This window comes from Protopterus annectens, chromosome 3.part1, assembly GCF_019279795.1.
Source record: "Protopterus annectens isolate FY-2018-M chromosome 3.part1, PAN1.0, whole genome shotgun sequence".
In the NCBI taxonomy this organism is placed as follows: domain Eukaryota; kingdom Metazoa; phylum Chordata; order Ceratodontiformes; family Protopteridae; genus Protopterus; species Protopterus annectens.
In genome coordinates, this window is record NC_056732.1 from 170,724,905 (window position 1) to 170,752,476 (window position 27,572).

At 42.9% G+C, this 27,572-nt stretch overlaps 1 protein-coding gene across 9 annotated transcripts in view; it reads right to left on the bottom strand.

The window, feature by feature from the left end:
- The window catches only part of ARHGAP12 (Rho GTPase activating protein 12), a 1,910,410-nt gene that overhangs the window by 372,737 nt on the left and 1,510,101 nt on the right, over positions 1-27,572 (bottom strand). For all 9 annotated transcript variants that reach the window (XM_044066697.1, XM_044066699.1, XM_044066698.1 and 6 more), the window contains 2 exons: positions 27,110-27,214; positions 6,187-6,285 (listed from right to left, as the gene is read on the bottom strand). In XM_044066697.1, the coding sequence (XP_043922632.1) occupies positions 6,187-6,285; positions 27,110-27,214 (204 nt within the window). The remainder of the gene's footprint in view (positions 1-6,186; positions 6,286-27,109; positions 27,215-27,572) is intronic.

A 27,572-nucleotide genomic window follows, 5' to 3' on the forward strand; every position in this document is an offset into this window, starting at 1 on the left:
AACTCTCATTGTTTAGACAGCAAGAGAGATCTGAAGTAGGTTTACCCATAGGTGCATTATGGGAGGGCAAAAAATTAAAGGAACTTGAGGCTGGAGCACTGGTTTTGCCAGCTTGGATCTGACAAGAGGCCCGAAGACGTCTCAGTCAGAGCAGATGGATGGGATAAACTGGATTAAACAATTATCACTGGCTGATAAGCCTGAGCTACATTATGAGTCAGACATTAGCTACAACATTAGACAATGAATACTGGAAATAAATCCCTTATGAGGTATTTAGTCCTGGAAGATTTTTCAACAACTGACTGATGATACAAGTTGTAGAGCTACAACTGACCAACACAAACTACATGGCAAGAAAGACCTGAGGAAGGCATCAGCTAATGCACCTTTTATACTACCAATGCCCCTGCACCAGAAATCAGATGTCAGCAGAACCCTTGGAAAGGGTAGAGCTTTGAAATACAGGCAAACCATGGGCTACCTGCATGGCAGGATATCTTAAATGTGAATACTAAAACTGAATACTAAAATATTTAAGATAACTTTACAATCTGCTGCCAGCTGGTCCTTCAATCACGGTATGTCACCAGAACCATGCACAGGTCCAACATATTAAACAAAAATCCAGTCCATACCCACTAGAGATCAGCATGGCAGAAACACAGGGAGCTGTGTGGGGCTGAAATGGCACATGCACTGTTAAACATTCTACTGTAGCAGAGAGAAGTTTCAAATGTCTCATAACCTGAGGATGACATCCAAACAGTCCCGGTGGTATCAAGAGCTAAAGACAGAACATGCTACAAAATCGCCAGACACTGAACGGTATACAAGTTGTTTACAGTACTACACAGGCCAATCAGACACTAAACTATAAGCAAATCCCATGACTGGAGGAACTCCCTGGTCAACCTCAGTAAGACGCTGAGATCCCTCATAAAATCCTCCAAAGCTAGTTACGAAAACAAAATTGCCACTGACTCTAAAGACAACCACAAAGCATTCTATAGCTATGTCAAGAATCTTAATGGGAACACTCAGATCTGCTCTGAGTTACAGCATAATGGCACTAAATATACAGAACCAACTGATATTACCAACATCCTAGCAGATAGGTTCAGTGCTAACTTTACCCCCCTCTCACCCCCTAGAGGGCCCATCTCTATACTGGAAGAATGCAAAGTTCCTATAATCATGGCTGCACAGGTAAAAAACACACTTTCCAAAACCAAGAACACAGCATCCATGGGACCTGATAATATCCCAGGCTGCGTTCTACATGAACTACAGAATGAACTGGCACCCTACCCAGTACCATGTTCAATCATAGTCTCACCTCAGGCTTTGTACCCACTGAATGGCGCACCGCGACAGTTATGCCACTCCACAAAGGGGGAGCCACGATGGACCCCGAGAACTACCGGCCCATTAGCCGGACAAGCCTGGTCTGCAAGGCCATGGAACGTATCATCGTGGAACTCATAAACAAAGACACTGGTAATCTCCAAACTCTGGACCCTACTCAGTTTAGATTTGTAAAAGGCAGATCATGTCTCCTAAAACTGATTGACTTCTTTGAAGCAGTCACCAAAGCCATAGATGAGGGTAAAATGGTTCACACAGCTTATCTAGATCTCGCCAAGGCTTTTGACACCATCCCCCACTCTGGAATTATAGATAAGCTCACTAAACTAGGTATAAATCCCTATGTCACAAGATGGGTTGCCAACTGGCTCACAGACAGAACCCACACTGTGAAAGTAGCGGATTCCAAATCCGACATCAGACCAGTGTGACAAGTGGAGTACCACAGGGTTCAGTCCTGGGTCCTCTCCTGTTGGGTATCTACTTCTCTGAAGTGCAGGCCAACACAGAAGGTCTTTATTAACAAAGTTTGCAGATGACTGCAAACTAGGAGCCATAATCGAAACTCCTAACGATGTGGACAAACTACAAAAGGGCCTCACTGAGACAGATACCTGGTGTCAAAGCCATGGCCTGAAGCTCAATGCCAAAAAGTGTACTGTCATCCCCTTTGGTAAAAACTCTGTACCCATGAACTACCACATAGCTGGTAGTCTACTTAATGCCGAAAATGTGATGAGACCTTGGGATACAGGTGGACAGTAGTCTCTCCTTTGATAATCACATCGCCACAGTGGTCCGGAAATCCTTCTGCGTGGCTCATCTCATCACAAAAGGATTCTCATCCAGAAAAAAAGAGGTCATTGTTCCCCTCTACTCATCACTCATTAGACCCATTATAGAGTACAATGCCCCTTTTGGTATGTACCTCACAAGGCATCAACAACTGGAAAGACCACAGAAATACCTCACAAAGAGGATTACTGGCCTCAAACAGATGCCCTATGCAGACCGTCTGAAAAAACTACAGCTTTACTCCATCGCAGGCATCAGGGGCGATCTCTGCCTAACATACAAAGCTATGTCAAATCCAGAACTGTTGGACATGCTCCACTTAAAGAAATCCCAATCCCTACGAGCTACACGGTCTAGGAACCTTAACCTTGTCACCACAATAAACAGAACATGCTGGAGGGATAGATTCCTGTCCCAGAGACTTCCCATACTCTGGAACAGACTACCTATCTATGTCAAACAGAGCTCCTCATTAGCACTCTTCAAGAAAAATCTTGACGATTGGATGGGAAATGGGAAATTCACCCCGGGGATCACTTCTGTGGCTCTGCTCGACAGGGGCACAGGAAAATAATTTTCTTGGGTGGCGAAAGCCAAGGTACATTTTTTGGCTAGGCTTGTATGGGCCCCTAGGGCAGATAGACTAGTACCTACTTATGAACCTAAGTTGTTTACAGTACTACAACAGATTGATCAGACACTGAATAATATACAAGTTGTTTATAGTACTACACAGATCAATCAGACACTGAACTATACACAAATTGTTTACAGTACTACACAGACTGATCAGACACTGAATGATATACAAGTTGTTTATAGTACTACACAGATCAGACACTAAACTATACATAAGCTGTTTACAGTATACACAGATTGATCAGACACTGAACGATATACAAGTTGTTTATAGTACTACACAGATCAGACACTGAACTATATACAAGTTGTATACAGTACTACACACAGATTAATCCAATTCTTAAGAGGTGGATATCAGTTTTAAACTCAACTGTGGAGCAATACAAAAACAGTTCAGGTTTTATATACATGAATAGGGTGGTCACTGTAGGGCAGTCATTAATGACAGGTGGGAAATGCCTTGTGCAGACCAAGTAACAACACTGTCCAGCTCTGAAACATGGGTGGCACAGCTTTGGTCCCATCATCTAATGATGTTCATTGCCAAAGTCAGCACTGTCACAGCACATTATAAGGAAAATCCAGAATAAAGTAAGGTAATGGAGAATTAAACAACTATGTGCTTAGTAAAAATGAAGGAACAATCTAACTGCTACAACTAGTGCCAGCTTTTCTTTTCTCTACTTTGCAAACTAGGCAGGTGAAAGATGATAAATCTGTTATAGTTAGCAATAGACACTGATGCATGTTTGAGGTGACACTTGCATGTGTAAGAAATTCACTGCTGCTCAACATATAACACCAACTTAGAAACAACCTTGCTCAGACTGTTAACTGGAGCTGGAATGTGGCAGCCGACTTAAAATATAACTTTTAGAACAAAATCATACAGTAGCCTACAAAACATCCAAATGTTACCACTGTGCAAAATAATGAAGTTTTTCTAATGTACACTTTCTGCTGAACAAGCCTTTCCATTTAACCAATGCAGCATTAAAACATGTTTGTCATTCTATTAACTCAAGCAATTTTGCATAACTTAACATCAGGACTGACCCTACTTTTTTTTCAATGAACAATTTCTAGACGGTTTTAACAGCATGAAATCCAGGAGGTACTTTTTTCTTTTTAATGACTCCAAGAAGGTTGTAGGGAAAGTATTTTTTTCTTCCAGTGTTACTGTACTTGATTTCTAAAGCTAATTCATGCCAACAGTTTTGAAGCTACAATTTCAATTTTTTTTTCCTGACACCCCTAAGAACATTCAAGCTCTCATCTACTGTTAAGGTAACTGATTTCACAAGTGAACTATGTTCATCATTAGATTGCTGTTGCAGTAATGTTGACAGATGTGATGATTCTCAATGTTTTTAGGCAGAAAGGGAGCGAGTACGAGACACAGAGATGGAGTCCAGTAACCCTTAAAGCATGGTTCTGGCAAACCCTGCACTGTCCCTAGAAACAATATCAATTTTGTAATACTTTTTAAAAGTACGAATAGAAGACCAATTAGCTATTTCTAAGATAGATTTGAAATCAGGCCCTTTGAAGAAAGTCCTTGAAGAAGCTACAGTCATTGTAGAATGAGGTTTAACATGTCCCTGGATGGATTTTGCATGGAAAGAGTACCAAAAGAAAATGGCAACAGAAATATCCCTGGAAATGGTCTGTTTGGATGCTTTCAAAGGAAAGAAACTAATGATGAAATTTCCTAATCTCTTAATTCTTGCCCCAGTAAAATCTTGTTTGGGTACATCTATCAAGTGATTCTTTTTCCCTAATTTTGAATATTAAGAAAGGATGCGGGAATGTGAATGGACTAATTCAGAGACATTTCAGTAATCACCTCAGGCACAAAGGATGGAACAGTTCTAAGGGATGCTCTCTCCTTGTGGAAAACCAGAAAAGGTGGAACAGACAAAGATGCTGCAACTCAGAAACCCTCCTTGCAAAGGTTAAGGCTATGAGAAAAACTATTTCCCATGTACAGTATTTTAAGGAAGCAGACGAAGTAGGTTCTAAAGATGGAAAAGTTAATTTCTTATGTCCCACGAGAAGAAACAGATTTGCTGGGGGGCCTGATGAGCAGGACCCCTTTTAAGAACAGCTTCACCTCAAAGAGTGAGGAGCTGAATCTAGAAAAGATGAAATGGTGGGAAAGTGTGCCTTAACAGAGGTGTATGGCAACCCAGAACTGAGTAGCTCAAACAGAAATTTGAGTATAGAAGGTATCCCCTGCTTGACAGGGGATCCCAGCCTTCTTTCTTATACCAAAAAGAAAATGTATTTACTTTGAAATACATGGTATTTCTAATTAACAGGTTTTCAAGCCATCTTTATTATATGCAGCATGCCCTCTTAAAACGTATTCATACAATGAGATTGAGAGTATTCAGGTTTGGATGACTAAGATAGTCCTTCTGCTGTGTCAGCAAGTCCATCTCTGGGGCAACTTGAGGTGACCATCCTTGGTCAACTAGAAGAGAAGAGAGAATGAATGTTGTCTTGGCCAAAAAGGGATCAACCAGGAGAATTTTGTGACTGTCATTCTGAATCATCAAGAGGAAGTTTTGGATGAGAGGAAAGGCATACAGAAATTTCTCTTTCCATGACAAGACGACATCTGCTCTCCAGGCATCTTTGTAAGGACTCCTGGAGCAAAACATTTTAAGTTGATGGTTCGCAGAGGAGGCAAAAAATAAAATTATCCCTGGGATACCCCACTGGTGAACAAATCTGAAGAAAGACCTCTCCGCTCAACATCCATCTGTGAGGGACATCCTGGATCCTTACCCTATCAGCTTACCCGCAAGACAACCTTTTTTTTTTTGCTTTGTTTTTTACTATGAGTTAAGTGGTTGGTTCCATCTTTCTCATCAGAGTTTTGCAATTTTTTTTTAAAGAGAGCCTACATGCCTGGGGGTATGCACCTACTGATCTTTCCATTGCTACAGTACTGCATGCTGGCTACATACGGCCTATGGTCAGTTCACTTTTAGGCACTAGAGTAAGCACCTCCTTGCAAATAATAAACAATTTACACTGCTAAGGAGTAATGCACAAGTACATTACTGCCCCACGTACAGGGATCAGTCACATACAAGTAGGCAGCAGAAAAGTACTCATGATCTATGAAAAGCGTCCTCTGGTATGTTGCCTGACGCAGTAAAAATGTATTTGATGTAAAGAAGCCTCATGGGTGACAGCTACTTATCTTATAGTCACTGTTAATAAATATAGTGGTTATAACCTCTAACCATTTTCACATGGTTGCAACATTTTATCACCCCATGTTATTAATTTTATAATTGCTTCACAAAAAATATTTAAGGGTCAAAATATTCCCAGTAACAGATGCATAACACAAAACTTAAAACATACCTGCCTGTTAACCGTCTCTAACAAAGCTTTATACCACTCATTTATTGTAGTATCATTTTCAGAATGTATAAGAAGTTCCGTTCCTTGACGAGTCTTCACCTACAAAGCAAAGTAAAGCAATTACTAAAAGAAACTAATGTTAATTTAATATACATATTTACGTAGTACACATTGCAAAATCATTTTCCATAGTGTATATAATATATATATATATATATATATATATATATATAGAGAGAGAGAGAGAGCCACATACACTTTTCTAATACGACTACACACTGAATAGCAAGCTTGTAAGATCTCTCCTACTGTGAAAATTAAAAAAAAACAGTAAAAGTTGTCAATTTGGATACAAATTCAGTTATTTGCTAGTAGATATCCTGCCTGGATGTGACTGCAGTAGAAGAAAAGAAGAAAAAAGCTCTGGTTGGGAAGAATTTTGCAGCTGCTCAGCAAAAAGCAGTTCAGGTTTAGTACAACAGCAAAAAGCAGTTCAGGTTTAGTACAGAAGACTGCATCCAATAATTTAGAAGAAAAATAAATCAATTGCATTCTGAAGTGCTTTAAACAAATCAAACACTGAAGAAATAAAGTCAAGTGACAAAGTCTAGAAAAAAATACACAGAGCTTTAAGTAGCTATTCAGATGAGATGATAGCACTTCAGAAATCAGAGGGTGAAGTGAAGAAAGACTGGTTGAAAATGACGTTTCTCAAGAAGATCCATTTCAGAAACTGTAGATTTAAAATTGTAAAGTATAAAGTCAAAATACAAAGAAAAACCTGAAATTTTCTGCTATACCAGAGAAAAGGGGTGGAATACATTGTATTAATTTTATGAAAGTAAAAATAAGCAACTAGAATGTTGTTCTACAGCAAGATTTCTTAATTGTGAGCCATAGCATAGCTGGGGGGGATGGGCAACTACCCTAGGCACAAAGTATGTGTGGTGGCAGTGGGGCAGTAATAGCAATTTAATGCATAATGGCTTTTAAAAGCCAGTATTACAACTGAAGTCAAACCTCACACTGAAGCACTCCCTGTGTGGTCTAAACTATAGCAAGCAGTTTGCTACAGTTGAAAGCATTTTTTTATTAAAACCTGAGCTCTGTAGAGCTCCATGCAGAGTACAAAACTAAAACAACTGCTTGCTACACTGAAGCAAGCAGAATGCTACAGTTTAAATATTTAAAAAAAAGTATTTTTAAATTAAAACCTGACTTTTGTAATGCTCCATTCAAAGTAGAAACTGTAGCAACTGCTTGCTTCATTTGTAGAAAGCAGTTTGCTACAGTTTAAATATAAAAAAGTGTTTTATTAAAATCTGAGCACTGTAGCCCTTTTAGTATAAACTATAGCAAACAGTCTGCTACAGTTTAAAAGATAAAAGATTATTTATTATTTTTTTTTTTTTTTTTGCATTCTTCACTTGAAGAGCTGAGGAGGGGAGGTGCTGGTTCATTGGACTGGCACACAGCACTGACTGAGCCAGCTATGCATCAGATTAAGGGAGCACATTCTGTGTATGTTCCAAATCTGGCCTTGACATCAGTAAAGATGCAATCATAACATCAGAAAGAGCTACTTTTGATAAAACTGTGGCAGAAGGAAAATTACAAAAGGCTGTGGGCACAAGAGTGATTGTGAAGAATGATTATTTGCTGTAAACCAGGCAGAAAAGAAACAAGTTTATCCCAGCAATCACAGAATGTCAAAAGGTAGATATGAAATTCAAGCTCCTGTATGTGGCTGCCTGAAAGATCAAATATATTTTTGAATGCAGAACAGACTAAGAAAGAAATTTAAAAAATGTTTAGCCAACAAAAAGCTCACAAAATGACCTTCTTATTGAAAAAAATGTCATTTGTTTGAGCAAAACTAACTAGAAGAATCAGGAGCAAGAATGCCCTGAAAATGAACCAGATATTAGTGTTGGAAGGTCGAGATGATCATGAAGACCATCCCTAATGCAAATTGTGAGTAAATGACAGAAATACAAAGTGTCAAATTCATCAGATGATGTTTTGATATGGGGAATGTGGCCCTGTAAGAAGAAATGGCTGCAAAAGGCTGGAAGTTCGTTGACTGCATTTAACTCATGAGAGAACTCCAGAACATAAACCACACTTTAGGACTAATGTTTATAAGGACACTAAGGGACTGAAGTATCTAAGAAAAACATTTTTTTATTCCCATAAATATCTGTATGAAAATGTTATGGTGCAAATTGCATGTTACACTGTAAAACATTTCTGTATAGCATGTAGTCAGAAAAATTTTAAATGTGAGTGGTGCTGTGGGAGTTTTACCAGGGACTGCTGTATATGTTAGTGATAGTAAAAGTAAGAAAGCACATTTTCATATTTGTAATGTTTCCAGGCATTACGCAGTAATAAGATAAAGGCTAGAAAGAAGCAAGTTAAAGTTAATATGTTGTGGTCTTGGGCTGCTGGGGGATGAAAAAATTGACTGATCATATATGTAGAATTAAAAGATGATAATTTTCCCTATTTTATAGAGATGGATCTCTAATGTCCTCAGATTTAAGCTATGGACAAGTTTTTTCAAAAAAAGGCTTAAAAATAAGAGAAAATAACAAAAAGGGTACTTATTTCTTGCTTTTGCAAAATTATTAGCTGTTCACTTTTCCATTAGCACCGGCTTTTAGTTGGAGGCAAGGAGCAAACAGGTGCATGCAAGTAATCTCTATGAGATCTGACCAATCTGCTCTGAGTGAACTCTACCAAGGATTATTTCTTCCATTTACAAATCAACCAGCTGTTTTTATTAGTACTAGTATTAAATGCTTTCAGGAGCCTGCAGATGCAAGCAATTAACCATGAAAGGTCTGAATTTTTCAAATGAAATCTACAAGCTACAATATGGTTATAAACTGCAGCCCTTCAAAATGAACTGGAGTACGCCTCCACTGTGACACTGTCAGAGCACCTGTGGCCAAAGATTTGTGCTGTGAGCATACCATGCAAAATACTGGCAACTGATGAACTTAATCAGACTCAAACTAATCAGCTGTGGTGATACAGAAGTATAATGCAGATGACCCAGTGTTGATGCCAAGCAGGGGCATATGGGGGGAGGGACAGTGTTGTGGAGCCATCTGTATACTGCTGTAATTCTTCAGAACAGGGTGACAATGCAAATGATTGACCTGAGGAAAGGAGGCACTGCCTATTTGCTGGTATCCTTCAAACTGGGTGTGCAGAAATGTGTCCTTGCTCAGATGGGGGGGCAGTGATATCCTCCACTGTAATGATGATCATACATCCTCCTGTCAAAGGGTAGGACCAGACCACTGCAAACGGTCGGATTGCTGAGATGACAGTGGCAGTACAAAGCACTTAGTGATTGTATGAATTACTGCCCCTTCCACAGAGCTCTTGCACCACAGTGGGTGGAATCCCTAGTGGAGTAGAATGAATGGACTGTATCCAATTTGGGAGAAGGCTTGACAGTCAGCAGGCATGGTGGCAAAAAACACATAGAAAAATACGTAGTGAGATGAAAAGAGATGCATCATTCTCTACCTACCCATATGTGTGATATGGACAAATATTGCACTACTTTGCTTCTTTTTTATGAGTAAAGCAGCCTGACTGAAAATAGTCTTAAAATGCCACAGAGCTCTTGCAGTTCTAATCTCTGCTACACAGATGAGAAAGGATATATCCTATGAAGACCAATATTCCTGTACTGACAGACTTTGTAATGTGGGCGCCCCATGCATAAACAAAATCTGTTAAATTCATGCTTGGAGATGGCTTTGCCTTCTGCCCCTGAAGCAAAGCTAACCAGCAATTGATCAGACTTTCTGAAGGGTTTAGTCCTGTCCAAATAGTATCTGAGCTGTATGTGCACATCTAGAGTGTGCAGAATACTTTCCCCCTTGTTTTAGGGGTTAGGAAAGAAGATGGGTAAATGGATGGATTGGGTGAGAGCCACACTGGACACCACCTTGGGCATGAAGGATGGATTAGTTCTGAGGGATACCCTGTCTGTATAGAAGATGATGAAGGGTTCCACAGCCATGAGTGTTTGCAGCTCAGAGACTCTTCTGACTGAAGTGATGGTCAGGAGGAAGGCTGTCCTCCAAGACAAAAATATTAGCTCTGCAGAAGAAGCTGGTTCGAAAGGGGGCAGGGTGAGCTTTGTCCAAGACAAAGTTAAGGTCCCAAGCTGGTGTTGGTGCTCTTCTGGGGGGCCTCAAGTTGCTAGCCCCTCTGAGGAACTGATTAATCAGAGGGTGTGAAAAAAGAGGCTGCTCGGTGGGAAAAAGAGCAGAAACAGCACAGACATGAATTTTTTATAGAGGAGAAGGTGAGACCACTGTGTGGAAGGTCAGCTAAGTAATCCAGGATGAGAGGGATGAAGGGCTGTGATGTATTGGCCCCTTTAGCCTGGATACAGATGCAGAACCTTTTCCATTTATCTGCATAACGCTTTCTGGTGCTAGGGCATCTGGCCTCTCGGATAACATCCAAAATCTGTTTACTGAGGATGGCAGGTTGGTTAGGGGCTAGGGTATAAGCCAAGCTGCCAAACTGAGTGTCTGCAATTGGGGGTGCATGAATTCCCCTTTCCTCTGGGTTAGGAGGTTTGGAATCTGAGGAAGATTCCATGGAGACAGCGAGGACAGGCTGCGCAGCAAGGGGTACCAGTGCTGTCTTGGCCAGTCTGGAGCTATGAGAATAGTCCTTGGTTTTTCCTCCCTTATTTTGAGCAGTACCCCGGGAATAAGGGGGGTAGGGGAGAAAGGCATAGACCAAGAGGTTTACAAAGGAGAAGGACAGGGCATCCACTTTCCATGCCATGCAGTGATGCTCCTTGGTGCAGAATTTGCTGAGCTGATGGTTGGTCTGGGAGGCAAAGAGGTTGACCTCCGGGGTTACCCATTTCTGAGTAATTATGAAGAAGGTGTTTCTGTTGAACTGGCACTCGTGGGGGTCCAAGAGCTTTCTGCTTAATTGGTCTGCCAGGGAGCTGAGAGAGCCTGGTAGGTATTGAGCTAACAGGTGTATTTGCACGGAAGAGGCTGTGGACCAAAGGGTCATGGCCAGCCTGCACAGCGGGAAGGAGCAAGTCACTCCCTGCTTGTTGATGTACCACATCACAGTGGTGTTGTTTGTTTTAATCAGGAGAACTCCTGGAGAGAGAAGGGGTTTGAAAGCTATCAAGACCTGCTGCACAGCCATCATCTCTTTTTGACTGATGTGCAGGGGGAGCTGCTGGGGGTTCCATTGGCCCTTTATACATCTGCCATCCAGGTGTGCACCCAAAGCGTAGTCTGATGCATCTGTGGTGAGGGTCTGGGTGGCGGGGTGTGGGGAGAAGGGCAGTCCCTTGTTGTGGGAGCAGGCTGTTGCCCACCAAAGAAATTCCTTCCTCAGGCAAGGAATGATAGGCAGAAGAGTTTTGAAGTCTTGAGAGTGTTGACACCAAAGGCTCTATAGGTACCACTGAAGATTCCTCATATGCAGTTTGGCAAATGGAATGAGGAGTATGCAAGAGGCCATAAACCCCAGGGCTTGCAGGATTTTCCTTGCAGAAAGCTGGGGCCTGGTGGCCAGTTGAGAGATGTAAGCCGTTAGGAAAATTTGTTTCTCTGGTGTAAGGGATGCCATTTGGGATGCTGTATCCAGACTTGCTCCCAGGAAGATTATCCTTTTGGTGGGTACCTGTTTGGACTTCTTTTCACTGACTGTATGCCCTAGGGAGGTTAGCAGGTCCTTTACAAAGGCCAGGTCTTTGAGCAGCTTTTCCTGGCTGTCTGCCTGACTAAGGCAGTCGTCTAAGTAGGGGTAAATTTGAATATTTCTTTGCCTGCAAAAGGCAATGGCTGGGCATTTTGTGAAAACTCTGGGAGCAGTAGATAAGCCAAAGGGAAGCGCAGAGAACTGAAAGTGTTGAGATCCTGCCCTGAAGTGGAGATATTTTCTACAGGACTCCCTAATAGTAATGTGGACGTAGGCCTCTTGTAGGGCCAGGGTGGCTAACGAGGTGTCCTTGGAGAGCATGGGTAGCAATTGATGGAGGGTGAGAATTTTGGGATCACCAGAAAGGCGTTTAGAATGGATAGAGCGAGGATGGGGTGCCAGGTACCCTCTTTTCTGAGCACCAGAAAAAGTCTGGAGTAGAAGCCTTGGCCTATCTGCTCTGCAGGAACATGTTCTACTGCCCCCAAGGAGAGCAGGGAATGGATTTGCTTTTGAGCCTCTGACTACTGATATGGTGGTAGATCTGGATACCCTTTTGGGGTGTGGAAGGAGAATTTGTACCCCTGAGACACAATGTTCAGAATCCATTGGTTCTTGGTAATGGTGGCCCAAGGTGCTTGAATTAAAGGAGAATTTTCCTCCTAGGGGCATGCAAAGGTGGGCAGAGGCGAGTCACTGTGAGTTCTTACCATAAGGGGGTGGCTTAGAACTCCCTGGTTTTGAAGTGGAGGTAGTCACTGCTTAGATCTCTGCAACCCCTGGGGCTGCTGTCTGGGGGTTCTGTTTCCACATGGCCTAGGTTGGCCCTGGCTACTCGGAGCAAGAAAGGACCAGTGCTTGAAGTGAAAATGCTTCTGAACCTAGGGGGCTGGACTTGTAAGAAATCTTTAACAGTCTGCATAGATTTTGCTTTTTCTTCTATCTTTTTTAAGACCTCTTCTGCTTTAGTGCCAAACAAGTTATCTTTGTGCAAAGGTGCATCCAACAGTTTTGATCTGACATGGTCTGGCACGGGTTGTTCCTTAAGCCATGCATGTCTTCTAATGACAGATCCGGTGACTGCTGCCCTGCAAGAAGCTTCTAGGGCATCAAAACCACAGTGCAAAGTGTGTTTAGTTACTTAACCAGCAGAATGCATTAAGTCCTGTAAATCTTTAGATTCTGCCCATGCAGGAAAGGAGGAAATTTTTTATTTAAGGAGTTCCAAGGTATGCTGCTGATACTTAAGCATATGGAACTGACAATTTAGTGCCCTAATAGCAAGAGTTGCTGAGGTGTAAACTTTTTTACCCAATCTGTCTAATGGTTGGGAATCCCTGCCTGAGGGGGTGGGATTCTTAGCTGAGGTTGCTTTAATCCCTTTAGGCTGTTGGATTTTTTAAAAAAGGTATTTGTGTGAATCAGGGACTCTTTAGTACCTGTCTGGGTTTCTGGGAGCAAGAGGGAGGGCGTCTGGAGTTCAGCTGGATTCAAGGAAAACATCATCCACCACACCTAGGACTGGGATGACGGCTAAAGGCCTGTGTTGTGGAAGGTCCAGGAACTCGCCGAGTCTCTTTTTAGACTGTGGGTAGTCTTGACTCTCCCACTGGAAATGCTCCCTTAAGGTATGCAGGGTTTCCCCAAAGGAAAAACCTTCTGGGGGAGATGCTGAAGGAATGGATTCCTCTGCATCCGAATCTTCACAAGTGGAGAGGGGCTGCATGTCTTCATATTCAGATGCATCGGATTCATCTGACGCTTGTTCAGACAAAACTGCTGGAGATACAGATCTCTTTTCCTTTTTGAAGGAGTGGCTTGGCATCTCTTAATCAGCATGATAAGGTCTTCTGCCATTTTAAGCATTTGAAACTGAGGCAAGGGAGCAGGCGCCTGAGAATGGGTAGTCGGTTTCTTGGGTGTGGTTCGACCCCTGGGCCTAAGGTACTCGGTTGTTTTCGAAAGAACAATAGCCGTGAAAGAAGACGTCGGTTTATGTCGAGATTCAGTGTTGCAAAGGACTCCCTCGGAAGCCAGTGCCTGCACAGTGGCTCCAGACCCATCCAAGGTAGAGACGACCGCAGAATCCTTAGATGAAGAAGAGTTCTGCGGCATACCGAACTCTGAAAGGGTCTCGGTAATGGCCTGCAAATTAACTGATGCAGGCATCAGGGGCTGTGAAAGCGCCTCACTGAGTTCTGAAGGACTGATGGCCAGCTTAACGGAAGCGTCATCAGAAGGTTTGGTCCTGTGCAGTCTGTCTCTGTCTTTATCTTTACTTTTTTCAGTAGATCTGCTGTCGGATGGCTTACCAAAGCTATATCAGAATTCGAGGACTACAAATAGAAATATCTGGCTACAATAAGGGCCCAACAACGAATAGTTCTGGTGTTAAAGCACAGAAGCCACAACGAGGGACATAGCGGTCTGGGCCTAGACAAGTGAGGCAGTAAGAGTGGAAGTCCCGGTGTGGTATTTGCTTTCCACAGGCGAGACAATTATTAACTTTTTCTGACATCGGTTAGTGCAAGAAAAAAGGATCCCCAACAGGGTACTTAGCTTTCGAAGACTTCAACTTCAATTTGGAAACGAAACTTAGGTAGTGGCCGACCAGCACTCGTGCGAACTGCTTCTGCTTCAGGCTCCACGGCAAGAAAGACTGATGTAATGGCGTCAGATGCCTTCATTTATACCATTGACGACCTTATGTCAGTTCTCAAGCAACAGCACCCGATGTAGAAATACTAAGTCTCTGGTATTCGGGCCGGCCGAGGGCTACCCTGGCAGGGATAACCCAAATGTGATGACTGCAACAGTGAAACACGAAGAATATCAGGAAAATTCATCCCTGGCTTAGCACCTGTGTCTCTAATGGACAGAGGCAACCTGTAAATGGTTCATCTCCCAAGCACTTGCTTGTAAATGTTTCATCTCTTAGGTCCCTGCTTACACTTATCAAGGGTATCAGAACTTGTCAGAGATTTGGGATACATGGCTAAGCTTAAAAGGCTCTTCTAGTCATTAGTCTAGTAACCACCTATAAGATATAAAGGGACGGAGGGAAAATCAACAGAGGGGACTTCAGTGTCACACTGGATCCACGAAAAGAGCCTTAGAAAAGAACATAATAGGAGAAGAGTGGAAGGACACATGGAGAGAAAGATCCTGTAAAAAGGGAGTACACATTTTCCACAAACTGCTTGATTCAAGTTAGAAGGCCAGACAGAATACTAGGGAAAGACAGAACTCCAAAAATGGTGCAAAAGATGGAAATACAGCAGAGGTGCATATTGGACTATGCAACAGTAGCAATGACAATAAAGACAGAATCAGAACAGGGAGGGGTTGAAATGGAAGTGAGTGAGCTTACACATGGACATTTCAGGAAAGGAAGTGAAGATTGCATAAAATTGATAGGAGAATACTATACATAAGACAGAACTGGGGAAGCACTGGTAGGATGTAATCAAAGCAGCAGTTATGAGAAAATAAGAGGATGGGTGGAAAATGAGGCAAGATGAGAATATAAAACTGTAAGGAAAACAGAGAAGGATACAATACAAAATATGGAAAACTGGTATAGACAAAGATCTAAGAACAGAGAAAGCACTGATAAAAAAACTGAACTACAAGGAAAGCTAACAACTGCAGTTTTAGTACAAAAACGGCACTGGGAGGACTACTGGTGTATAACTGGGGAGGAACAGGGGAAACATCTAGCAAGCAAGTACGAATAAAGGAAAAGGTGAGAGAGAAGTATGAAGCATTAGGAGAAAAGGACAGCTCACAGGGGGACAGAAGGGTTAGGGAATACTACCAACAAATAGAACAGGAAGACAAGAAGGAAGAGGAAATGTATAGGGGGGTCACAGGCGGAGGACAGGAGTATCAAAAGTAGAAGGAATACAAAGGAAGAAACTGAATGCAAAAATTATAGAGGAGAATAAATAGATGATAATGGCAATGAACTTTAACTAACCCTCTACAGACTGGGAAATGTACACTGCCTCATATTCAGGGGCACAATAACACATGGACTTTATTAACACAAATACTCCTTACCAGATAATGTGTATACCCAACAGAAGTTCAAATATATTGGACCTGGTACTCACCAATATGGAAGAAGGCTGCACCCATCCCCCAACGGTCACATCCTCACTGGTGAGGTCAGACTACAAAGCTGTCTCCTTCAAAATAAAAATCAACTCAGTATCTCCAACAAACCCTGTAACAGTTAGAAACTATTACAAAGCAAACTATGTCGTACTGAGCAATAGTTTATCAAATTTCAATGTCCCTCCTAATCCTGAGTTCACAACAATCTATGCAGAATTGTTCACAGAGACCCTGTACAACCATGTAAATATCTGGATAGTAGCTGCTGTACCTACTAGAAGTAAGCCCAAAACAAACCCAAACTGGTAGAATCCTAGCCTTAACACGGATTACAGCAAAAGGGAAAAAAAAGTATTGGCTAAAATCAGGAAGAGCAACTTCTACAATGAAAGAAGTTCTCTAATTAAACTAAACAGGAAACTAAGAGGACTAGTTAAGTTGACAAGGCCAATTATGTGGTCAAGACAGCCTCACAAGCTAGAGACAACCCCAAGGCCTTCTACAGTCATGTCTGAAACCTCAAAGGTTTATACACATCAGTGTGCCAAACTGGTGGTTAGTGGTGGCACCTTTACAGAGCAACTAGACATAACAAATTTGTTTGCTGACAAATTCAGTTCAACCTTCACCTTCAATTCCACCCAACCTCCCTCCATGAAATACCTACTAGCATAACCCCCTCCCCCCAAACTATTGAAAGAGAGATGGTCCTAGCTGCAGTATCTAAGGCCAGAAACACATCTTCAGTGAGCCCTGACAATATCCCAGGATGCTTCCTAAATAGCTGGAAACATGACCTACCAGAATCACTTGAGTTACTTTTCAACTACAGCCTTTTGTATCAAGAGTGTGGAGAACTACAACAGTTATCCCATTTCACAAGGGTGGACCATCATCCAATTACAGACCTATTGGTCTGACTAGTCTAACATGCAAAGCCATGGAACAAATTATCATGGAACAATCAGTAAAGACAGACAACCTTCAGACACTGGACCCAACCCAGTCTGTCTTTGTTAAGGGAAGATCATGCCTACTAAATCTGGTGGACTTCTTTGAGAAGGTCATCAAGGCAATGGATAAGGGGAAAATAGTGAATACTGCCTACCTGGACCTGGTTAAGGCATTCAGTGCAATATCCCACTTGGACATAGTTGACAAACTCACCAAACATGGAATAAACCCCTACATAACTCACTGGATTGCCAGCTGGCTCAAAGACAGGACTCAGGAAGTCAGGATTGGTGATACCACCTCCACTAAGAGCCAAGTAATGCCCAAACTAACATACCTCCCCCCTCATAACCTCTTGAAACATCCTAACACACCCCCTCCAAATAAACACCCATGATAAACAGGGACACAATTGGGTAGAATTGCATGGCTAGGCTTATAAAAGGCCCTGATGGTCGTTAGCCTAGTATAAAACTAGGAGCCTATGAACGATAGAAAGGTAGGAGGCCCAGACGGATACAATGTAGAGCTCTACAAGTGTGTGTGCGTGTGTGTCTGTTAGGAGGAGGCTTATGGACAGTTATGAAGGGAAAGCATGAAAGGATAAGTGAAACAGGAGAAACAACAATGAAAACAGCCAGGGTGGTAGTGATCCTGAAAGAGGTGTTAGAATGGGATGGAAGTAGAGGATTGTAGACAAAGCTCCTTAACACACACAGATATCAAAGTGATGGCAAAAGTGCTAGCAAGGAGACTAGATGAAATTCTGTCAAGAGTAATACAAAAGGGACAGAATGGCTTTGTGAAAGGAAGAAGTACAAAAATGAACTGTTAGGCCCTAATGGAGTTTGCAGACAGATTAGAGTAAAAGGGGGGGAAACACAGGCAGGCATGATCTTTTTGACCCACAAACAGCCTTTGATACAGTCAGGTGGGAAATTACAGTTGTGTACACTTACCATAAATGTAGATATTTGAGTATATTCACTGTCACAGTCATCACTTTTGGGTTATCCCTGCTGGGTAGCCCTTGGCCGGCCCAAATATCAGAGAAAACATTTCCTACTGCGTCAGCTGTTCTCCGAGTGACTGACGTCAGGTTGTCAGGGCTATAAAGGGAGACAGCAGATGCCATTACATCAATTTTTCTTGCCCCCAAAGGTTAGGAGCCCCAGAAAAAATATACATAAGGCAAGAAAGGGGGAAGGTGGGAGTGAAACAGGACTGCAACAGTGAATACACTCGAACATCTACATTTATGTTACGTGTACACAACTGTACTATGTTCTTCGTGTTTCACTGTTGCAGTCATCACTTGTGGGAAGAATCCCAAAGCTGAGGAAGTGGGTAGAGCAAAGTTGTACAAATTATGGGAATGCTAGCATGCCCTGCAGGACTGCAGATGCAAATCCTGCCCTGGATTTGGAGAATATAGCTAGCTGGTAGCGCTTGGTGAAAGTGTGTATACATGTCCAAGTAGCAGCTTCCAGAATTTCCTTAGTAGGAACCCCCCTCAGAAAAGCTGTGGAGGTAGAGGCTGCTCTTGTGGAATGGGATCTTACGGTTTTGGAAGGACCCTTTTCCATGGAAGGAGTAGCAGAAATGTATGCAATGATAGATGGTCTGCTTAGTAATGGGTTTCCCCTCTGCCCCAGGGGCGAACAAAACCAGTAGCTGGTCAGTTTTCCTGATTGATTTGGTCCTGTCAAGGTAAAATCTCAGCTGTCTGTGCACATCTAAGGTATGTAGAATTCTCTCCCCTCTATTTGTGGGTTTACAAAAGAAGGCAGGTAACTGCATGGCCTGGTTAAGGGTTACGTCAGAGCCCACCTTAGGCATAAGGTAGGGGCTGGTTCTTAGACAGACCCTGTCTGCAAGGAAGATGATGAAGGGCTCAGTGGCCATAAGAGCCTGGAGCTCAGATACCTTCCTAGCAGAAGTGATGGCTAGCAAAAAGGCAGTTTTCCAAGAGAGGTATTTGAGATCTGCTGAGGAAGCTGGCTTGAAAAGGGGTAGAGTCAGATTTTCCAGGACAAAGTTAAGATCCCAAGCTGGTGCAGGTGGCCTTCTAGGTGGTCTGATGTGAGCCACGCCTCTGAAGAACTGTTTTACGGGGTGTGAAGAGAATAAGGGCTGATCTGCCTGGACGTAGGCTGAGATAGCCAAAGCATGAATCTTGATAGAGGGATAGCCAAAGCATAAATCTTGATAGAGGAGTAAGAGAAACCTTTATGGAGGAGCTCTACCATGTAGTCCAGGTCCAGTGGTAAAGAGGCTGTAGTGCTGGAAGCGCCCCTGCTGGAGCACCAGCAAGTGAATCTCTTCCACTTAGAGGAATACGATTTTCTGGTACTGGGTCTACAAGCCTCCTTAATAATGTCTAACACCTGCTTGCTGAGGACTGAAGAGTCATCTGCCTTTGAGGAATCAGCCATGCTGTTAGCCTGAGTGTGGCCAGAGCTGGATGTAGGAGCTTCCCTCCTTGTTGTGTGAGAAGGTTTGAGGTGGAGGGCAGGGGAAAGGGAGGTTGCATGGTCATGCTGAGGAGCATGGGGTACCAGTGCTGCCTTTGCCAGTCTGGGGCAATCAAGATAGCCCTTGGTCCTTCCTCTCTGATCTTGAGTAGTACTCTGGGTATCAGAGGAAGTGGGGGAAAGGTATACACAAACAGGCTGCCCCAGTGGAAGCAGAGGGTGTCCACGCTCCAGGCTTTTGGGTGAAACTGTCTTGAGCAGAATTTGATCAGTTGATGGTTCTGGTAGCTTGAGAAAACGTCTATGTCTGGTTCCCCCCAGATGCAACTGATCCATAAGAATGTGTTCCTGTGCAATTGCCACACATGGGGGTCCATGATCTGCCTGCTTAAGTGATCTGCCAAGGTGTTTTGCTTCCCTGGAAGGTATTGAGTTATGAGATGCAGTCCCAGATTGGAGGCTGACTGCCAGATTTCCATGGCGAGGCGACACAGGGGGTACGAATGAGTGCCCCCCCTGTTTGTTGACGTACCACATGACAGTAGTGTTGTCTGTCCTGATTAAGGGTACCCCCTGGTGACAGATGCTTTTGAAAGGTTAGGATAGCTATGTGCACCACTAGCATCTCTTTCAGACTGATGTGCAGACCTCAAACCTCCTTTCCCCAAAAGGCCAGGGCTTGCAGGGCTCCTGTGTGGGCCCCCCAGGCAATGTTTGAGGCATATGTAGTCAGGGTTTGCTTTTGTGGCCGAAGGACAAAGGGAAGGCACTTGTTCAGGGAGCAAGCCTGGGAACACCAGAGGAGGTCCTTCCTTAGGCAAGGAATTAGTGGGAGATGTTGATCCAGAGACTGGGAGTGTTTGCATCAGAGGTTCCTTAGGTACCACTGCAGTTTCCTCACATGCAATCTGGCAAAGGGTACCAGAAGGATGCAGGAAGCCATGTATCTTAAGGCTTGCATTATTTTCCTGGCTGTGAGGTGGGTCTTTTTTGTCAGCTGTAGAAAGTAGGACTGAAGAAAGGTCTTCTTCGGGGGGGGGCATTTGCGTGGAAGTGTCTAGAAGGATGCCCAGAAAGGTAATCATTCGTCTGGGTAATAGCTGTGATTTCTCCAGGTTGATGATGAATCCCAGTGAGGTCAGTAGGATCTGCACAAAGGAGAGGACCCGTAGAGGTTTTTCCTTGGTATCTGCCTGTATGAGACAGCAGTCAAGGAAGGGGTAAATGTGTACGGCGCTCTGTCTGCAGTGAGCAATGACCAGAACCAAGCACTTTGTAAAGACTCTGGGAGCAGTGGATAAGCCAAAGGACAGTGCAGAGAACTGAAAGTGCTGGGACCTTGCTCTGAACCATAGGTAGCTCCTGCAGGACTGTCTGATAGGGATATGCAGGTAGGCATCCTTCAGATCTAGGGTCACTAGCCAGGCTTGTGGCATGAGCATGGGTAGTAGTTTTTGTAGTGTTAACATTTTGAATTTTGGAACCAAAAGGGACAGATTCAGGGTGGAGAGGTCTAGGATAGGGCGCCATGTGCCCTCCTTTCTGAGGACAAGGAATAGTCTAGTAAAATCCTTTTCCTGTCTCTTCCTTGGGCACGGGTTCTATAGCTCCCTGGGCATAAAGCTTTTGGATCTAATGAAAGGCTGTTGCGGTCTGGCCTGCAGGGACATTTGGGCAACCTGACCTCCTGGGCTTTTTCTTTGAAATAGAATCTGTACCCTCTGGAAATAATTTTCAGGATCCATAGATCTGAGCTGATGGTCTGCCAGTTTTCTAGGAAGGGGAGAGTCTTCCGCCTAGCTTGTCTGGGGACCTGGGGGGCAGAGGGGGGTAGGGAGCCATTGAGAGTCCCTGGAAAAGGTAGCGGGCTTAAAACTCCCCTACCTAGGAGTGGCAGTGGACCATTGCCTAGTTCTTTGTTGGCTGCGTGCCTGTGGCCTAAGGGTTCTGTCCCTGCGTCCCTTTCTCTGCACTGGCTTTGCTTGAGAGGGAAAGGACCAGTGCTTAGTAGGGAAGTTTCTGCTGAACCTGGGAGGTTGCACCTGTAAAATAAAATCCTTGACAGTCTGCATGGATTTGGCTTTGTCTTGATGACCTCCTCGGCCTTGGGGCCAAACAACTGCTGCTTATGTAGAGATGCATCTAAAAGTTTGGATTTTACCCAGTCTGCAAAGGTTGCTCCCTTAACTACACATGTCTTCTGACAACTGACCTTGTAGCTGCAGCCCTGGTAGAGGCTTTTAAGGCATCAAAACCACAATGTAAGGAGTGCTTTGCTACCTGACAGCTAGACTGTATGAGGTCTGTTAATTCTCTGCTAGTGCTACTGTCAGGCATGGCAGATATTTTCAGTTTAATCAGTCCCAGCACATTCTGTTGAAATTTTATCATGTGAAATTGGCAATTTAGTGCCCTAACAGTTGAAGTAGCTGAAGTGTAAACCTTTTTACCCATCTTGTCTAATGCTCCACTTTCCTTGTCAGCTGGGATAGGGTTTTTAGAAGCGCTAGCCCTAGCTCCCTTAGGGCCTTGAGTAATTACTTCAGGGTCTGCAGTAGGGTTTTTAAAAAGGAATTTGTGCAAGTCTTGCACCCTTGTAGCATCTCTTCGGCTTTCTGGGCATTGCAGGGAGAGAATCTGGAGAGTGGGCAGATTCTAGGAAGACATCAACTACAACATCGAGGCTAGGAGGAATGACCAGAGACTTATGCTAAGGCAAATCAAGAAATTCCCTGTTTTAAGACTGGGGGTACTCCTGGGCCTCCCAATGAAAATGTTCTTTGAGGGTATTTAGTGCTTCCCCAAAGGAAAGGTCCTTCTGGGGGAGGCAGATGGAATGGGGTCATCAGTATCAAAGTCCTCAAAGGCTGCTAAGGGCTGGTCTTCTATGTCAGAGTCCTCTAAAACAGAATTAACTGATTACTGGTCAGTGAGGACCTCTGGGGAGGTGTCTCTCTTTCAGCTGGTGTAGGAGGGTGGAGTTGGTTACCCCTGATCAAAGTAATGAGGTCTTCTGCCATCCTGAGCAGCTGCTGTGACTGTTGGGCAGGCTGACTAGTAGTAGGTTGGAGGCTGGGGCTCTGGGAAGGGACCTTTTTGGGGATAGCTTTAGGCCTGGGCCTAGCTGGTTCAAAAGCTTTATACAGAGTCAATTTGACCAGCAGCGTTGTCGTCGGTCCAGTTCGGACTTCGGATGTTGGTGGGATCTCAGCGAAAGCCAGTACCTGCAAAGCAGCTCCGGACAACTGCGTAAGGAGAAAGTGACATCCCAGCTGGAGGAGGCTGATTTGGTGGCGTACCGGACTCCGAATGGGTTTCGGTAGAGGCCTGCAACAGTTCATTGGCTGTCATCAGGGGGCTCCGAAGGTGCCTCACTGAGTTCCACTGTAGTCTTTCTTTGAGTAAAAGTTGCCTGTAGTCTGGAGTCGTGAGAGGGCCTAACATTTAGCCACCTATCCTTATCCTTTTTCTTCCTAGGTAAGTCAGAAACTGCCTGAGAGAGCGACGCCATTTCGCACTGCTGGAAAGATGGACTAAAATGCCTTGCTACAATATCAGCTCTTCTTCTAATAGTATGAGCATTAAAGAGGGCGTAGAACCAATACCCTGGAACGTTATGGTCTGGGCCTAAACAAGTGATGCAGAGGGAATAGAAGTCTTGGTGTGGGATCTGCTTTCCACAACTGAGACAGGTATTAACTTTCTCTGACATTGGTTTAAGACAAGAAAAGATTCTCCAATGGGGTACTTAGCTTTAGACGGTTGTCCTCACTCTGGCAATGGCCAACCGACGCACTCCCAAAACTGCTTCTGCTTCAGGCTCCACAACAAGAAAGACTGATGTAATGGCGTCGGCTGTCTCCCTTTATAGCTCTGATGACCTGACGTCAGCCACTCTCGCAGAACAGCAGAGGCAGGAGGGAAATCTTTACTCTGGTATTCGGACTGGCCGAGGGCTACCAAGCAGGGATAACCCACAAGTGATGACTGCAACAGCAAAACATGAAGAACATCTACTGAAAAAGATACTTAAAAATATAAAACAAAAAAATGGCAAATATGGGGAAAATGTACAGGACTGGAAAGGCAATTTACAACAAGTCCAGTCAGAGTAGGTAAGGACACCAGACAGGGGTATCCTCTCTTCCTATGGCTTTTCATACTAGTCATCAGAGCTAACCATTTTAAGTTTGCACAAATGGAGGGAAGAATAAGAGTACAGTAAATGTCTCTAATGTATGCAGATGACTGCATATTTATGTCATGAAAATGCTGAGATGGCTAAGAAGAAACCACCACCAGTCTTTCTAAGGTTTGAAAGGGCCTCAAGGCTTAGATGCAACCTGAAAAAGACGGTGGCGATCAGGAAAGGAGGAAGGAGCGGGACACATTCGGGGAGGGAATACCTCAAATATCTGGGAGTATGTGTAGGACACACATTAAATGGCACAATACAAAATAATTTGAGTAGGGAAGAAAGAAAACAGAAAATACTGAAGAAGAGATGACATAAAACATACATACAATAGGTAGAATCAATATTATTACAATGACAATTCTCCCACTTACAAAGCATGTACTAAGAAACTTGTCAGAGGATCCAATGGACACCAAACTACAAAAATTACAGGAGGAGTTGGAAGGGTAGATACAGAAAGGGAAAAGGAAAGGTAAAAGGGTCTCAAAAACATGGTAAGGCAGAAAAGGAAAAAAGGGTCTGGCCACACCCACACATTACCATACAGGCCTTAGCATATAATTTCCTCTCACAAGAAGGTATTAGAATGTGGAGATACAACCCCCCCCTCCGCATGTCCATTTTTGTCCTCCAGAATCCATTATTTAAGGATAGGTTCTTCAGGGTTCTCATAATAAATGTCTTTACTGAAATAAAACTGTAAAAGGGGTGAAAGCTCTAGCTCAGACCTCTACCAATTGTAATTTACTGGTTCCACAAACAAATTTAGACGAAACCTTCAACATTTTGATATTTGGATGCTTACCAGATGGTATTCCTTTTGTTAGCTGTAAGGCTATTCAGAACTGCTAAAGGGGAACTGGTGGAATAGGTCCTGGAAACTCCCTGTAGAACCCAGTTATGTGAAACTATCTTCTACCAACTAATGTGCAAAAATATTTCCCTCACAGGATGTTCCCCCAGCTGAATACAGGAAAAAGCCAAGGAAGTTACCAGAACATCCCTTTTATAGTTCAAGGGTTCTTGGTCTGTCTGTCTTCCTGTCAGTTTGATGCTTTCCATGAAATGATCTTTTAAATATAAGGAAACCACTAGTAGTCAAAGATATGGGCACAAACCTTTTGCTTAATCATGAATATTGTTTTCTCCTTCTTTCTTATTTCTGAAAACATTTCCTCGGTTAGTTGCCCAAACACGCAGGATGCATGTAGGGGAATCATCAAGACTTTCTGACATGATGACAGTGAAAGAACGTTTATAAAAAGGCATGCGTTTCAATGGTGACCGCTCTTATTGCTGGCATAACAAAGACATTCAGTGTTAAAGAGGCCCATTTAAGTTATGTGTATATTTTACCTGCAATGAAGTCCAACTCACCTTTAGTATCTGAAGCTGGTAGGGTTTTCTAAGGGACAGTACAGTCCCTCGAGAGGGATTTTGCTCATGGCAGTCTTGCCCACAGTACTTGATTAAATTCTAAATGACCAAATGCCTCAGTGACCAAAAAAGGCAAATGAGATCCATCATTTTCTATCAGTAAGATAGAGATTTGGTATCACAAAGTTACTGCAATGGAAAAAAACTTTCTACAAGATGCAGCAAACTTAGAGATTAAAAAAACTAAGTGGGTGCAAGTGGCACAACCCCCAGCACCTGGATTTGACGGGCACAGCATAAATGTAAGAAAACCTCTTCTCCTCTGTAACCAGCTCTGCAGTTTGGTGATAATGATGGAAGGCCACATTTTTCCATGTTGCGAATATAGACTATACGTGTGCAGGTGCTGGTGTGGATTCCTGTCAGGTTATCTTTAATTTATACATTCTTTAAGCATGAACTATGTGGAAACAGACTCTGAAGTCTCAAAGCTATAAGTATTTTCAACAAAATTCCACTGCAGATTTGCATTCACATAATTAACCTTTGATGAAGTGACCTACACACAGCTATAATTTGCAATAAGATGGACATCTGGTATTGAAACATGCATGTCATATAATTCAATGCTTTCATTCTGCACAGTCACCCACTTGTCAGATGTGTACACCAACATGATTCTTGTCTGGTGTTGCACTGCAATCCAGGGTTGTGTCCTTTAAAGCTAATGAGATGGAGCAAAGGCAAATGTAGCTGAATCCAGGTGAATCGACTGCTAGACTATCAGGCAGATATTGCTTATCTGCTGTTACTCTAAAATATAATTTACCCTATTAGTGGTGGGGAAATGCATGTCAGGAAACTTACAGTCACTCCCTGCTTTATTAACTGAGACCACCCCACAAGCCAGCAGCTCTCTGACCATTAGGTCACCACCTGACATCTCCACCCTTCCTGACCCAGGCTCACCCTAAGTGGTGAAAAGACAGACACACATTGCAGCAGCATCATTCTCCACTGCTGGAAAAACACTGGGTATTACACCCAGCTTCCTGTAGTGACTCTCTGATGCAAGTCCAGGGTCAAAAGTTGTCTGTTCACAGCTCCTTGCCACATACGATGATCCTGTTTTACAGTTTACATTTTGCAACAAATATATGGACTTAAAAGAAATTCTTCATAGGTAGCAAGATATAAATAAAATCTACATCTCTGTATATGCTTACAAAACCCACAGCTCAAACATTCATTATTTTATACACTTGCTTCCACATATACCACAGTGGTAAAAAGCTCAATGTTCCTCTCTTGGGTTAAATCTTAAGTCTGAATCCCACCATTAAACAGACATTTTGATGAAATCATTCCACTTATGGAGTAATACATATATCTTATGATCAGTTAGCTAACATGTGAATAAACGACATTGCACTCTCATGACATTTCTTTTTCACACTACTGTCACTGTCGCTGCCATTAACCTACGGGAGCAAAGGCTACCTACTGTTCTACATTTTACCTCAATTTCTGCATTCAAAATGACTTTAATAACATTTATGCACAGACCTATGTTTCACAAAATCATATTAGTCAGGAAAACAATACTGTTGGAGCACTCTGTGCCGTGTGAATATTGTGTGTATACTGACAATTCTTCCCTGATCAAAAGTATCTACAACTTGCACATTCCACAATATTCCTACCAGGGATCTAGCATCCTCTTTACATCTTAAAGGAGCAGTAAACGGAGGCACTAGACCCTCTCCCTGAGAAAGAGCATTATGAAAACACAAGTTACAGAATGTGTAGGTTCCAATTACATTCTAAAAAAAATAAAGAAATAAATGTCATATACTACTAACATTAATTTTATTTACCCTCAAGACAGTAAATTAATTAAATGTTTTTGCCACTGCTCTGTAGTTCTTTGAAGAACTGCCAGCTGGCAAGGTACAAGATAATGGTCTATCGTTTCTGACTTGCTGCAAATTTGCAACATCGGGTGTTGCTGACCACAGCCGAGACCCTGAATAATAACCTTTACTTGCATTTAGAGGGTAATAATGTCAGTCAGTAATATAATCATACTTACCTCTATTACGTGCTTTTTGCTGGATTTGTCTTTAGATGCCCAATCTATGGAACCTCCCCTCAAATCAAGTACAAATTCTGGTTTTGAGGGATTGCTGCCAAACTTCTGAAAAATTAAAGAAAGAAAAAGAAAAAAAAAAAAAAAAAAAAAAAAGATTCCAATGGTCATTCTTGCCTGCTCGTGCCTAAAGCATTTACAGTAAAATTCTTAAAAGCGCAGCAATACATTTTAGCATGCTTATTATCCGTTTAAAATGATCTCTGAAAATTAGACAAAGAGACAGTGTTTTATATTATGGAAATTTATTTCAAGTGATTCTTAAGAAAGGCCACCTCCAAACAGCTGCAGTTAAGAATTAGAACAAGCATGTTTCAGCAGGCTTCATGGCACAGAGAGATGGAACTTCTGTCTGTGACCCTGGGGACCATGGTTCACGTTGCCTGGCCTTGACAGTGAAGGAACC